The sequence below is a fragment of the Fukomys damarensis genome, unplaced genomic scaffold, assembly GCF_012274545.1.
Source record: "Fukomys damarensis isolate Sample0158 unplaced genomic scaffold, DMR_v1.0_HiC HiC_scaffold_27, whole genome shotgun sequence".
NCBI lineage: Eukaryota > Metazoa > Chordata > Mammalia > Rodentia > Bathyergidae > Fukomys > Fukomys damarensis.
The window spans coordinates 21,957,962-21,970,491 of NW_022900939.1; the positions used below are offsets into that span (position 1 = coordinate 21,957,962).

Below are 12,530 nucleotides of genomic sequence, written 5' to 3' on the forward strand. Positions count from 1 at the left end.
CGAACCTCACTCTGCAGACAGCCAAACAAAGCTCCAGCTCATGGGCCCCTTCACCGTCTCCCAGAGACGGGTCTTTGTCACATGTCGCTGGGCACCCTCCCCAACACGCCCACATGTGCCCACACACCCACACACTTCCCCTCACCCACAGGCAGGGCCGGGCGCAAACCCGTACTGTTGCTGGGACCCTCGCGTTCACAAGACACTCGCTGAAGGTCATAACTGTTCTGCATCACCGAGTCACGTGGAGGGTCCCCAACAAGCACAGGCCCTAGGGGGGGTGGGCGGTGCCCCCGGCAGGGCTGCTGCTGAGAGGGCTCGGCCTCTGGGCAGGCGCTGGGCCCCGACCAGCTCCTGAGCCAACCGGCCTCTGCCTCGGGCCGATTGGTTTGCGCCGCGCAGATTCCCAGCAGGCCGGCGGTGGCACGCTGTGGTGGCACGCCGCTTGAAGCTGTGCGTCAGTGGTTCTCCGTGGCACAGCCCCGCCCTCCCCCTCTACCCTCGCGCTGGGGCAAAGTCCCTGGGGAACGCAGCTGTGGATGGTCTCAGGTGTTAGGTGGCCTCAGAGAGCTGGATCTTGGGTGGAAGCACAGATTCCAAGTCAGGTTGGGCACCCTGATCACACCTGCCACCACGAGTGTTCCGCTCAATTGGGAAATAGAAGAGCAGCCTTCCTGATCCCCCTTCCTCCAGACCCGACTCCCAGAGGCCAGTAGCAGGAACATAGGGAGACCAGAGACTGGACTCTAAGCCTGCCTCAAGGACTGTGCAGTTTTGGGCAAGTCACTTAACTACTGAAAGAATTTCCTCATGTAAACCAAAGGGCTTTAATGGCAGGCACATAAGCTCTTTGTAGCAGTGAGAGGCGAGGGATCATAACTACTGGTAGCTGGAACCCATGCTTACCTTTGCCACTGCCTGGGCCTCACCTGTTGGATTTGTGAAATGAGGTGTTGGATCTACTTTGATGTGCACTGGCATTTGTTTCTCTCTCATAAACGTGCATACATTTTTACTAGCATCTGCCATATGTCACCCTGTGCTGGGAGTCAGGTGGGCCTGGTTGCTGACCCCAGAGAGCTTCCAGCACCGAGACTGATAGCCCAGTACCTACAAAGTGGAGGGGTTGACACCAAGAGGGAAAGGTCGGGGCACCAGGGAGACCCCTGAGGATCCTTTTCACCCCTGTGCAGATCTAGGTTCTTTAGCTGAAATGTCTTTATCTTTACCCTGCTGGAGGTTGTGGACAAAAATTTATACTGTAGGTCGTGTGTATCCAAGAGAAACATTCATCACTAGCATGTGCTGAAATGCAACTTAAAAACTGAAGGTTCAGACGTATGGCTTCCCAATAGTCACATACATGCAGCTAGTCATAACCTTGAACCTATGCACCTGAGTTTTTTTAAGAAAAACAAAATTTGTATCTCTCAGATCAGCTGTGACCCCTGAAGGGTTAGGGCGGGAGCTGGGGACAGGCATACCTATCACATCAGACAGCAAAGAGGCACTGATGGCTGCCCCACTCTGTACTGACCAATGCTGACCTATTGGGGGCAGGTACCCTGCACTGGAAACCTGCATCTCCCCACTCCTCAAACCCTAGGATCAGCTCAGCCTTTCTCTCAGCAGCACGCACAAGAGTACCACAGTTAGGAGGTACACAGGGTGATCAAAGCCCTCTGGTGACAAACTCTCAGAGGGGTCCATGCTGGGCCTCAAGTCCCTGCTGAAGGTGCCAGACCGAAACCATGAATGGGTGACATGGAGATTCCTTATCCATGTAGATATAGCCACAAGGCCATAGGCCAGGCTCTCACAGAGTCCCAGACATGTGGCTTAATAGTCATGGAGTATCTCTTTCAGTGCTCCCTCAGGTCTCAGGCCCTCGGGTCCCTATGTGGTCTCTAGGTTACTCATCCTACTCCAGTCACATGTGGTCACCCAGCCATTTCATGAGCAGAGTTGAGGACCTATGCACATGGCATACAGATCCAGGCACCTCAGACAGCAAGCACCCTGCCTACCCCCAATAGTTCCCAGAGAGTGAGGGACACAGACAGGTAAGAAACAGGCTAGGGGTTGGGATTTCCAACCGGGACCCACTAGGAAGGGGACCGCTCTGCTCTGCTGAGAGGGTAAGAGAAGACAAATGTGACCTTCAAGGAGACATCCAGGAAAGGCTTTCCTGGCAGGTGTGGAGGTGTGCAAGCAGGAGGCTCAACTGGTGAAGCAAAGGGTGGCTGTGATGAGGAAGAACAGTAGGTTTGGCCTGAGCTTGAGAAGAGGTCAGAGTCTAGAGATGGCCTTGGGATAGTTATCCAACTTGAGCAGTGACACAGAAGTGGTCAACAAGGGTGATAAAATCTAGATTTTGCTAACTGTATAGACGGTGAGACTCCTATCCGCAGAAAGAGGATGGGAACAGGAGAGAAGCCAAGTTGGATCTGCTAAGTTCACGTGAGGGATGTACAAGGAGCTGCCAGAAGGCAGTGCCACCTTTGTGTCTTGGCTCTGGAGACAGAGACTGTCAGAGCCAAGGTTCAGGATGTGACCACGGGGTGGTATGTTGGGAGAAGCAGGAGGGCCCAAGCAGGAGACCAGAAGAGCAAGATGTCTTGGGAGCCCAGGGAGAAGTCATCAGGTTGGGAACTGATAGCAAGGGTCGGGGGGAATGCTCCCTGGACTTGGCCAGGAGATAACCTCATGAGTTTCAGAGCATGGGTGTGTAAAGATAGAGGCCTCTTTCAAGAAGCACACTCTGTGTGCTAGACCATGAGGATGGGGGAGGCACAGGTGTCCAGACCCCAGAGGAGACAGAAGGGGATGGTATTTGGCACATGTTCTGGAGGGAGCAAGGATCAAGAGTGTGGTTCAGCCCCTGGCTGTACAGGTGATTCTGCCAGTATAGCAAGCTCAGTATAGGCTGAGATGGGGAGGCCCTGAAGCTGTGCTGCTCCAGGGTGGCAGCTGCAGCCTCTTGACTTCTCCCTTCCCTGCTGCATGGTGACTGACACCCGCCCCCACCTCTGTCCTGCAGACCAACATCCCCTTCCTGCAGAATGTGCTCAACAACCAGCAGTTCCTGGCAGGAACCGTGGACACTCAGTTCATCGATGAGAACCCTGAGCTATTCCAGTTGCGGCCCGCACAGAACCGGGCCCAGAAGCTGCTACACTACCTTGGTCCGCCCACACAGCCCTTCTCTCCCCTCCCCATGTTCCTGGTCCCCTGCCCCTCAGCCCTGCTCTTGTTCCGGTCCATATGCCTTGCTCCTAGAGATCCTCTTTTCTACCCATGTGGACCTCAATAGGTCTCTACTGCCTGGACCCAGGAGGCCCTGGCTTTGGAGAGTACAGGGGCAGCTGGAGCACCAGGTGTTCTGGAATTATGTCCCTATCCCCAAGCCCACCTACTCACCCTGCTGACTTCAGTCCCACCTCAAGCCTATTATGTCCTGACCACTACTTGCTCTCCTTCCAGGACATGTCATGGTGAATGGCCCTACCACCCCAATCCCCATCAAGGCCAACCCCAGCCCCATGGACCCCATTGTCCCTGCAGTGCCCATAGGTAGGTGGGATTCATTCTGCCATCTCATGAGGGGAGACAAGATTGGTGAGACTGCCACCAACAGGATGGACATTAATGTCCTTGTCTATCCTAGGCCCACCCCCAGCTGGTTTCAGGGACATCCTTCTGCGAGAGGGGCCTGAGGGCTTTGCTCAAGCTGTTCGAAACCACAAGGGGCTGCTGCTGATGGACACAACCTTCAGGGATGCCCATCAGTCACTGCTGGCCACTCGTGTGCGCACCCACGATCTCAAAAAGATTGCACCCTATGTCGCCCACAGCTTCAACAAGCTTTTCAGCATGGAGAACTGGGGAGGTAGGCTAGAGAAGGGGTGGGATATTGGCCAGCGTTGGTAGGGATTGAGAGTCCAGTGTGTGACCAGCCCCAAAGCTCCAGGAGACTAAGAGAACCTGGAGATGTTGAAAGGTCTCTCTCAGATCACTGGAGAGAACCAGAGTGAGAACTAAAGCAGGGTGCTCGGTTGTTCCACAAATTGGAACCTACTCCAGCCAGACGTGGCATGGGGCCTGAGGCTGCAAAGGTGAAATCCAGGCACTGTCCTGAGGAGCTCAGTAGCATACCCAGCCTGTAGCTAATCACAGCATGGAGACTGGAAGAAGACGTGTGGGCAGTAAAGACAGATGTGCAGAGGGCATAAGTGAGCCTGAGCACCCAGAGCATCAACAAAGTGAAAAATTGGTAATGCTTGGAGCTGGGAACATGAGGAACCTTAGATATAGCAGGGGCCCAACACTCAGGCTACAGAGCTGCAAGGCACGGCAGGTCCCAGTGACTTCCAGAGCTGACCTGAGCCTCTCCTCCATCCCCTTCCAGGAGCCACATTTGATGTTGCAATGCGCTTCTTGTATGAGTGTCCCTGGCGGCGACTACAGGAGCTCCGGGAGCTCATCCCCAACATCCCATTCCAGATGCTGCTCCGGGGGGCCAATGCAGTGGGCTACACCAACTACCCTGACAATGTGGTGTTCAAGTGAGCCTGGGGGGCGGTGGACAGACACTGCACAGTAGGGCCCATAGGTTAAAGATGACCTGCGCTTCCCCACAGTGGTCTGGAAGCCACGTCTGTGTAGCCACACCTAGCAGGGGCCACTGTACCATGAAGTGCAGAATTACAGCAGCAGAACCCAAAGAGCTTCCAAATTACTCATGTGGCAGTGGAAGCCCTGAGAGGAGATTATGTGTCTCAGGCCACATGGAGTAAAGCTAGGCTGGAACCTAGGCCTCAAGACTCCTTGTTTGTGCTCTCTCCCACAGCCTGCCACTCCTTTGCAAAGCAAGGAATCCCGCTGGCTGGGGGCTGATGACTGCATGGCATACGACTAGCCAGGAGCCAGCTCTGCCTCATGCAGATACCTTTAATACCGCCCTGCCTGGCTCAGGCGGCCCTGGAAAAGGCTTTGTCTATACTGTCATGTACCCCCACCCCACCAGGCCAGACTTCATCCCCTAGAGGCTATAAAGTGGGCCAGGAGCCAGAGATGTGCAGGGGGTAGGGTGGAGCTTATCCCAGGTTCTCACCTACTCAGGTTCTGCGAGGTGGCCAAAGAGAATGGCATGGATGTCTTCCGGATCTTTGACTCCCTCAACTACTTACCCAACATGCTGCTGGGCATGGAAGCAGCAGGAAGTGCTGGGGGCGTGGTGGAGGCTGCCATCTCATACACAGGTGACGTGGCTGACCCCAGCCGCACCAAATACTCACTGCAGTACTACATGGGCTTGGCGGAAGAACTGGTGCGAGCCGGCACCCACATCCTGTGCATCAAGGTGCCTGGGCCATTTGCCCATGTCTTATTTTCTGCCCACTCACCCCAACCACAGGCACACATCAGGACCCTCCTTACCATCTCTCTTCCCACTTCCTCCAGGATATGGCAGGGCTGCTGAAGCCAGCAGCCTGCACCATGCTGGTCAGCTCCCTACGGGACCGCTTTCCTGACCTCCCGCTGCACATCCATACCCATGACACATCAGGGGCAGGTGTAGCAGCCATGCTGGCCTGTGCCCAGGCTGGTGCTGACATAGTGGATGTGGCAGCTGACTCCATGTCCGGGATGACCTCACAGCCCAGCATGGGGGCCCTGGTAGCCTGTACCAAAGGGACTCCCCTAGACACAGGTAAAGAGGAATACCCCATGGCCATGCCCCTCTCAAAGCTGCAGCCAGCAGTCTCAGTAAAGTTGGCCATATCTAGGATCCAGATACCCCACACTGGCCTAAAATGAGACCTGAACCGGCCCTGGGTCCTGGGAGGAACTCCTGGGAGCTCAGTACACGGCCAGGCTCTCCTCTGACTTGGGCCTCCCTGCAGATATACCCCTGGAGCGCGTGTTTGACTACAGCGAGTACTGGGAGGGCACTCGGGGACTGTATGCTGCCTTTGACTGCACGGCCACCATGAAGTCTGGCAACTCGGATGTGTATGAGAATGAGATCCCAGGAGGCCAGTACACCAACCTACACTTCCAGGCCCACAGCATGGGACTTGGCTCCAAGTTCAAGGAGGTCAAGAAGGCCTACGTGGAAGCCAACCAGATGCTGGGTGACCTCATCAAGGTAAGATGGGTGTTTACCTGACACAGTCTTGCACTCTTTTCTGGGCTTCCAATAAGAAGCCTGGTACCATAACGTCCAGAGCCCCTTCTCCTCAGGTGACTCCTTCCTCCAAGATTGTGGGGGACCTGGCCCAGTTCATGGTGCAGAATGGGTTGAGTCGAGCAGATGCTGAAGCTCAGGCAGAAGAGCTGTCCTTCCCCCGCTCTGTGGTGGAGTTCCTGCAGGGCTACATCGGAGTCCCTCACGGGGGTTTCCCCGAACCCCTTCGCTCTAAGGTAGGGAAGGCCAAAATAGTGTGAGGATGGGGAGCTGGGTACAGGAAGGAGGCCTGACCTTCTCCTTTGCTGTTCAGGTGCTAAAGGATCTGCCACGGGTAGAGGGCCGGCCTGGAGCCTCCCTCCCTCCCCTGGATCTACAGGCGTTGGAGAAGGAGCTGATTGAGCGGCATGGGGAAGAAGTGACCCCAGAGGATGTACTCTCAGCAGCCATGTACCCTGATGTCTTTGCCCAATTCAAGGACTTCACTGCCACCTTTGGCCCCTTGGATAGCCTCAATACCCGCCTTTTTCTGCAGGGACCCAAAATTGCAGAGGAGTTTGAGGTCAGTAGCTCTAGTGCTTGCCCACTCTAACCAGCACCCCTTCCCTAAGAGCTCCAGACTTTGGCCTGGTTCTCACCCAGTTTTGTGGGCTTTGGGAGCAGAAAAGACCCTTGAGAAACCAAGAGCTGGCCTTGCCAAGTGAAGAGCCGAGACCCAGGGCAGAAGACTTCCCTGTGGTGTTTAGGACCTGTCTTCTCGATTTCCCCCTAGCTTTGAGCCTCCATGCTTTCCCTGCAGGTGGAGCTGGAGCGAGGCAAGACACTGCACATCAAAGCTCTGGCTGTGAGTGACCTGAACCGGGCTGGCCAGAGACAGGTGTTCTTTGAGCTCAATGGGCAGCTGCGCTCCATCCTGATCAAGGACACCCAGGCCATGAAGGTGCGGTTCCCTCAGAGCCAGCCAGGTAGTGAGGTGGGCCAGACCTGTTGTCTCATGTCCCATTTGCCCTGTCTGCAGGAGATGCATTTCCACCCCAAAGCTTTGAAGGATGTGAAAGGCCAAATTGGGGCACCCATGCCTGGGAAGGTGATAGACATCAAGGTGGCAGCAGGAACCAAGGTGACTAAAGGCCAGCCCCTGTGTGTGCTCAGTGCCATGAAGATGGAGACTGTGGTGACTTCGCCCATGGAGGGCACTGTCCGCAAGGTCCATGTGACCAAGGACATAACATTGGAAGGAGATGACCTCATCCTAGAGATTGAGTGATCCTGTCCCAGGTTGGCAGCCTAGCCATCCCCACCCCAAACCTTCAACAGAAGCTGTGCTGCCAGAGCAGGCCCAGGTAGGCTGGTGTCCAAGGGCAGGAATGCCTGACCCTGGAGGTCCTGTCCTCAGTGGGACAGCAGAGACTCCTGTAGAGGCCCATTCCCTTCAGCCATCTGTCCTTTCCTCACTGGTGGACAGTTTCATATATATTCATCTCTTGCCAAATAAGGGTCCTCTCCTCATGGGAGACCACAGGTGGAGGAGTAGATGGTCTTAGGACCTGGAGAAGATTAAGGGGTCCTACCTCTTGGTTGCAGGGGAGACCTAAATCCCAGATCCTGGGACATTTACTCAATAAAACTAGCTTTCCTCTGCACTCCATTCTGGGTCCTGTGCCATCCACCCTACTGCCCCCAGTGCTGCCCCCAGCCCAGAGGCAGAGAGGATATGGCTGCCTCTCAAACTGGGGCTGGGGACAGAATGGCAACTGTGTACCTATTATATTATACACACCCCAAATATGACCAGCTATTACTGAGCTTGCTTGGGAACAAGGTTTGTTCTAAACACTTAACTGGAAGAATCAACTTTCACCCATCTTATGGACACATATCAAGTCATAGAAAGTTAGATAACTTCTCCAGAACTCCACAAGTAGGAAAAGGCAGAGAGGAACTAAAGCTAGGCCGTCAACAGACCTACTTCCAGCCAAGGCCAACCTCCTGCCTCATTAACTCAGGATTAAGTGCACACAACACAGGACTACTTGGGCAATGGAAGACCCTTGGGAATGAAGATGAGACAGACTGCATGTTCTAGGTTGAGGATGTGGGTGGGAAATTAGTAGACTGGAGACAGGGTCACCCCTGTTCTCCCCTGCCCATCCCATAACCAGCTCTCAAGAAAACCTTGCGTCTCAGTCCTCTTACCTGCAGAGGGGACAGATTCTGACTGCATCATTACCATCCTAACTGCATCATTACCATCCTACCCACGGATGGTGCAAGGAGACAGGCACAGGTAGATGGGCAGTTCCTGAGCATAACAGGGAGGGGGGTGGTGGAAGAAATGCTAGACTCTGTGAGGAAGGGGAGGACTAAGCCCGGATACCAGGGGGACCAGGCAGGAAGGACATCCCTAGGGCCCTACAAGCCTGTCTGTCAAGTGTTCTCAGGGTACAGGTACTTGACCTGGGCACACAAGTCACACTGGGCTTCAGGATCCCAAGTGTACCCCCTTAAACAGGTCCCTAATCATCCCTCTCATCCTGATAGCTGTTACACAGAAAAGGTAGAGGCTCTCCAGGGAGGCAGATGTATAACTGTGGTGCTGTCCTTTATAATGGTAGTTTAGTCACAGCCAGCCTGGGAGTATCATGGGGGAGTGACTGCACATGCATTTCCTTTCCTGCAACCACCAGCCTTGTGGAATGAGTCCTAAAAGGATATTCTTTAAAGAAGCAAAGAGAAAGAAAAGGGTCCTAGACAGGGCAAAGCAAGAAGATAGCATACCTAGTAGGTTCTTTAAAACAAAACAAAACAAAACAAAAAAAAAAAAACAACTTACAGTATTGCTTGGAAGAGTCTCTATTGTTCTCAGGGCTGTGGCCTTTGTTCTGAGTTCCTCTGGAGGCATGATGACTGTGATATGGGTGGAGAAAACCAGAAGTACAGACTCTGGGGAGACTCAGCAGGTTCCTTTCCTGTTCTGGACTTGCTTCCACTCATCAAATGTAGTTGGTAGACTCTAGAGGACCCTCCACAAGCTGGAGGCTCCATTGATGAGGTCAAGGCCATGAGTGCCTGGGCCCACATCTGGTACCTGCAATCTCAGACCCACTTGTGTTAGCACATGGAGCATGGCTCGGAGAAAGCCATGTCCTTAGGTGCCCCCACTTCACCCCGTACTCCTGGGAACTGCCTACTGGGCTGACTGCCCTGAGGTTAGTGTTTGAGGTAGCTAGGATGTCTGGGATTCTTCCTAAGACTCCAAATAGATGGATTCCCAAAGATCCGAGGCCATGTTACCCAAGTTAAATCTCTTTAATATCCCAATATAAAGTCCTGATGCAAAAAGACAGTGAGAAAACCCTGGGAAGTTCAGGGGAGGGGTTTTACAAATAAAACCCCCTGAGCAGCTTTTCAGAGGCAGGTAGGGGTGGGGCAGAGGAGTTAAGAGAAGCAGCAGTCCAAAGGGAGGGAGTACACAGCTCCTGGGACCTCCCCTTGTTCCCTCGCTCCTAGCTGCTCCTCAACACCCCTTCAAGAGGGACTGCATCCTTTGGATGTCTGCTTCTTTCTCTTGGTCCCTGGGATTCAACTAGCTCTGGCTTCAATCCCCTACAAAAATTCCTGAGATCTCGGGGACCTCAGCCAACCTCTCCCCTGTAGTACCCCTTGATGGGGAGGGGCTGGGAAGCCCATGAGAGTTCACTTTAGTCACGTATGAGTGAAGGTCAGGAGCACAGGAGGGCCTCTGAATCCCCTGCTCGCTCCAAAAGCACACAAAGGGGAAGGCTGCCGTAGAGCTTGGGATCCGTGAGGGGCTGGAGCAGAAGCAGGAAGAGTCCTACACCCAGGGCATAGCCTGCCAGCAGGGGCCGCCTCTGTGGATGCTCCAGGGCTGCACACACAGCAGGGAAGCCCATGTAATTGCAGAAGGAGTGGCAGAGAACTGGCCCAATCAGATGTCCTGGAGAGGGGAGACAATGTGGCTCATGGAGCAGCCCTACCACCACCTCTACCCCTTCAGGACTAGTGACCCTCATCCCCTGAAGCAGGAGCTCAGTGGCCCACCCCCACCCACTCTGCTTCCTTCCACCTCTCAGACTTCACCATGCTGGGAGCTCTGGCTCAGCCTGTGTCAAGGACCGCTGAAGAAACTTTTTGTCACTCCTAGAACACAGTATTCCCATTTTCCCACCCACTCCTGTGGGTCCCTGAATCCCCAGAGACCCGTGAGAGACTGAGGACCAACCTGTGCGGATGAAGAGGAAAGCAGTGTAGGCACCGAAGACAGCTGTGTAGGAGAACTGGAACGCTGGAGACGGGAGGCTGCGAGTGACCACACCTGTACACCCACCCTGCCCCAGCACTGCATGCCCATCAGCCGGAGACAATCACCTTCCCCCTGGGGCCAGTGGCTGCCTGCTTTACCACCTATAGCTGTCCTCTACACCCCAATTCCCATGGTCAGTGGTCCCTCCAATGCTATAGCCTCTGTTTCTAAGTCTCTAGCGTGGCTGTCAGGGATACACTAACACACTCAACCCAGAACTGCCCCAGGCAAGCTTTTCAGGACTCACCTGCAGATAAGAAGATGCTCCCCACACTGCTCTGGCTGAAACGCAGCTGCTCAATAATGTGGTGAAAATGAGCTACAAAGAAAATGTGAACCATACCATATCCCTCTGGCCTTCGCTCTAGGCTCACCCCTCAGCCCAAGCCTCATTCTTAGGACCAAGTTAAACACACTCACCAACTCCAAAGAAGAGTGGGCAGGTGAACACAGCAGGGCCCAGGCCTGTGCACGGTGCTAACATGGGCAGCATACAGGCCCGGAACACCAGCTCCTCTGTCAGGGGTGCAATCACTTGGTTCCGCAGCCAACGCATGTCTGTGAGGCAGCGGGCCCAGAAGCGGGGGGCTAAGTAGCAGATTCAGGACAGGCAATGAATGACTAGTTATTGAACAATGAGACTCAAAGGCCCCTCTTCCACAATTTTACCCAAGCCAAACATGGACCAGGTATCAATGCTTCTGTGAAATAGGGAAGGGGACAACTGAATATTATGTTTACCAAGCAATGTGTTGACATGATTTAGCATTAGTAGCGGAGGCAAGGTAATCTTGTAGTAAACTATGGAGACATCAAAATGTAAGACCAATTCTACTTTGAGGAAGCAAAACGCTTGAGGAAGCAGGAGATGACACTCTGGTCCATACCAAGTATTGTCAAAGGCCCCAAGGGGACTCCTTGTACATCAGGAACCAACTCTTTTGAGCACCCAGCAATGTGATCCAATTTTACCGATAAGGAAACACACCCTGGAGATAACATCTCCTATCTCCTGTCCAGCTTGCACTACGAGCCTACTGATTCTCTTTCCCATTATCCTGGCCTGCTTATGCCTACTTTCCCCCTTTGCATTGAACACTCACCCAAGACAACCTTCAGCCCATCTGCCAGGTCACACGTGCAGTCCATAGAGAGCTGCATCAGTGGGCCCAGAAAAAGGATCTGGGGACATAAAAACAGCAGAAATCAAAGGAAAGACATTCACCACAAACCACTGACCTTTTCCAGACCTCTAACCTCAGCCAGCCTCATCAGACTTCAGACCTTTTCAATTCTGGGATTTCCTACCCATGCATATCTCAGGGACCTGTCTTCCATCAGCCATAAGAGAGGGGGGAAAAGAAGCCACAAAAGGCCTGTGATATTAACGACAACACAGTAGGAAAGATAAAGCAGAACTCACCATGGTCAGTAGCAGGGGTAGTAGAGCTGCTGGGAAAATACCCTCCAGCCTGAAGCCCATCAGAGTGAGAAGGGATGTGCCTGGCTGAGCCACAGGAAAGGAGGCATCAGTCTCGCTCCCTCCCCAAAGACCCTTGAGTTCCATCCCGTTGTCCCTTGCCCCGCCTCCTTCGCACCTGGATGCCAGTGAGTTCTCTCCAGAGCAGTACGCAGAAAGGCGAGAGACTGGAGACTACCAGGACACTGGTGAAGCGTCGCTTGATGACAGCAGGGTGGTCTCTACGAAGGGGACAGTAAGTTCAGGGTGCCCTCAGCCGCCACCTGTCAGCGTGGTCCCCCCCAAGTTCCGCCCGCATCCCAGCCTCACGGAGGCGCAGATTCGGACCGCGCAGAGTCCCCGCACCTGGGCAGCTCGCTCTTCCAGACGTAGAGGCTGCCCACGTAGGAGCAGGCAAGACTGAGGCAGGAGAACACTGACACCCAGCAGCACAGCCCGGAACCTGGGCCGCCTAGCGCTGTAGACTCGGACTGCCGCTCAGGCCGCGATACAGACAGCAGGCGCAGCCCATCCCCGCCCAGCGCCGCCATCGCGCC

General features: G+C 54.3%; 2 protein-coding genes across 7 annotated transcripts in view; one reads left to right on the plus strand and one right to left on the minus strand.

Moving 5' to 3' along the window:
- Positions 1-8,232, plus strand: part of Pc (pyruvate carboxylase) — a 108,743-nt gene extending 100,511 nt beyond the window's left edge. For all 3 annotated transcript variants that reach the window (XM_010635839.3, XM_010635842.3, XM_010635841.3), the window contains exons 12-22: positions 3,041-3,185; positions 3,484-3,573; positions 3,668-3,889; positions 4,409-4,565; positions 5,122-5,362; positions 5,464-5,713; positions 5,907-6,151; positions 6,247-6,426; positions 6,504-6,752; positions 6,990-7,130; positions 7,209-8,232. In XM_010635839.3, coding sequence (XP_010634141.1) covers positions 3,041-3,185; positions 3,484-3,573; positions 3,668-3,889; positions 4,409-4,565; positions 5,122-5,362; positions 5,464-5,713; positions 5,907-6,151; positions 6,247-6,426; positions 6,504-6,752; positions 6,990-7,130; positions 7,209-7,457 — 2,169 coding nt within the window. In that variant the 3' untranslated portion in view covers positions 7,458-8,232. The remainder of the gene's footprint in view (positions 1-3,040; positions 3,186-3,483; positions 3,574-3,667; positions 3,890-4,408; positions 4,566-5,121; positions 5,363-5,463; positions 5,714-5,906; positions 6,152-6,246; positions 6,427-6,503; positions 6,753-6,989; positions 7,131-7,208) is intronic.
- Positions 8,233-9,032: 800 nt separating this feature from the next.
- Rce1 (Ras converting CAAX endopeptidase 1) lies at positions 9,033-12,524 on the minus strand. Of its 4 annotated transcripts, none has more exons than XM_033756794.1 (8): positions 12,340-12,524; positions 12,113-12,215; positions 11,938-12,021; positions 11,618-11,696; positions 10,935-11,102; positions 10,762-10,833; positions 10,434-10,539; positions 9,035-10,148 (listed from the first exon to the last, which is right to left on the minus strand). In XM_033756794.1, exons 1-8 carry the CDS (start codon positions 12,522-12,524, stop codon positions 9,896-9,898), a joined length of 1,050 nt encoding a protein of 349 aa, XP_033612685.1. In that variant the 3' UTR covers positions 9,035-9,895. The 4 variants fall into 4 exon arrangements, with proteins under 4 accessions (XP_033612686.1, XP_033612685.1, XP_010634146.1 ...); XM_010635843.2 differs by having other exon boundaries at positions 9,036-10,148; positions 10,434-10,496; XM_033756795.1 differs by lacking the exon at positions 12,340-12,524 and having other exon boundaries at positions 9,033-10,148; positions 11,938-12,017; positions 12,113-12,189.
- Positions 12,525-12,530: the final 6 nt, after the last annotated feature.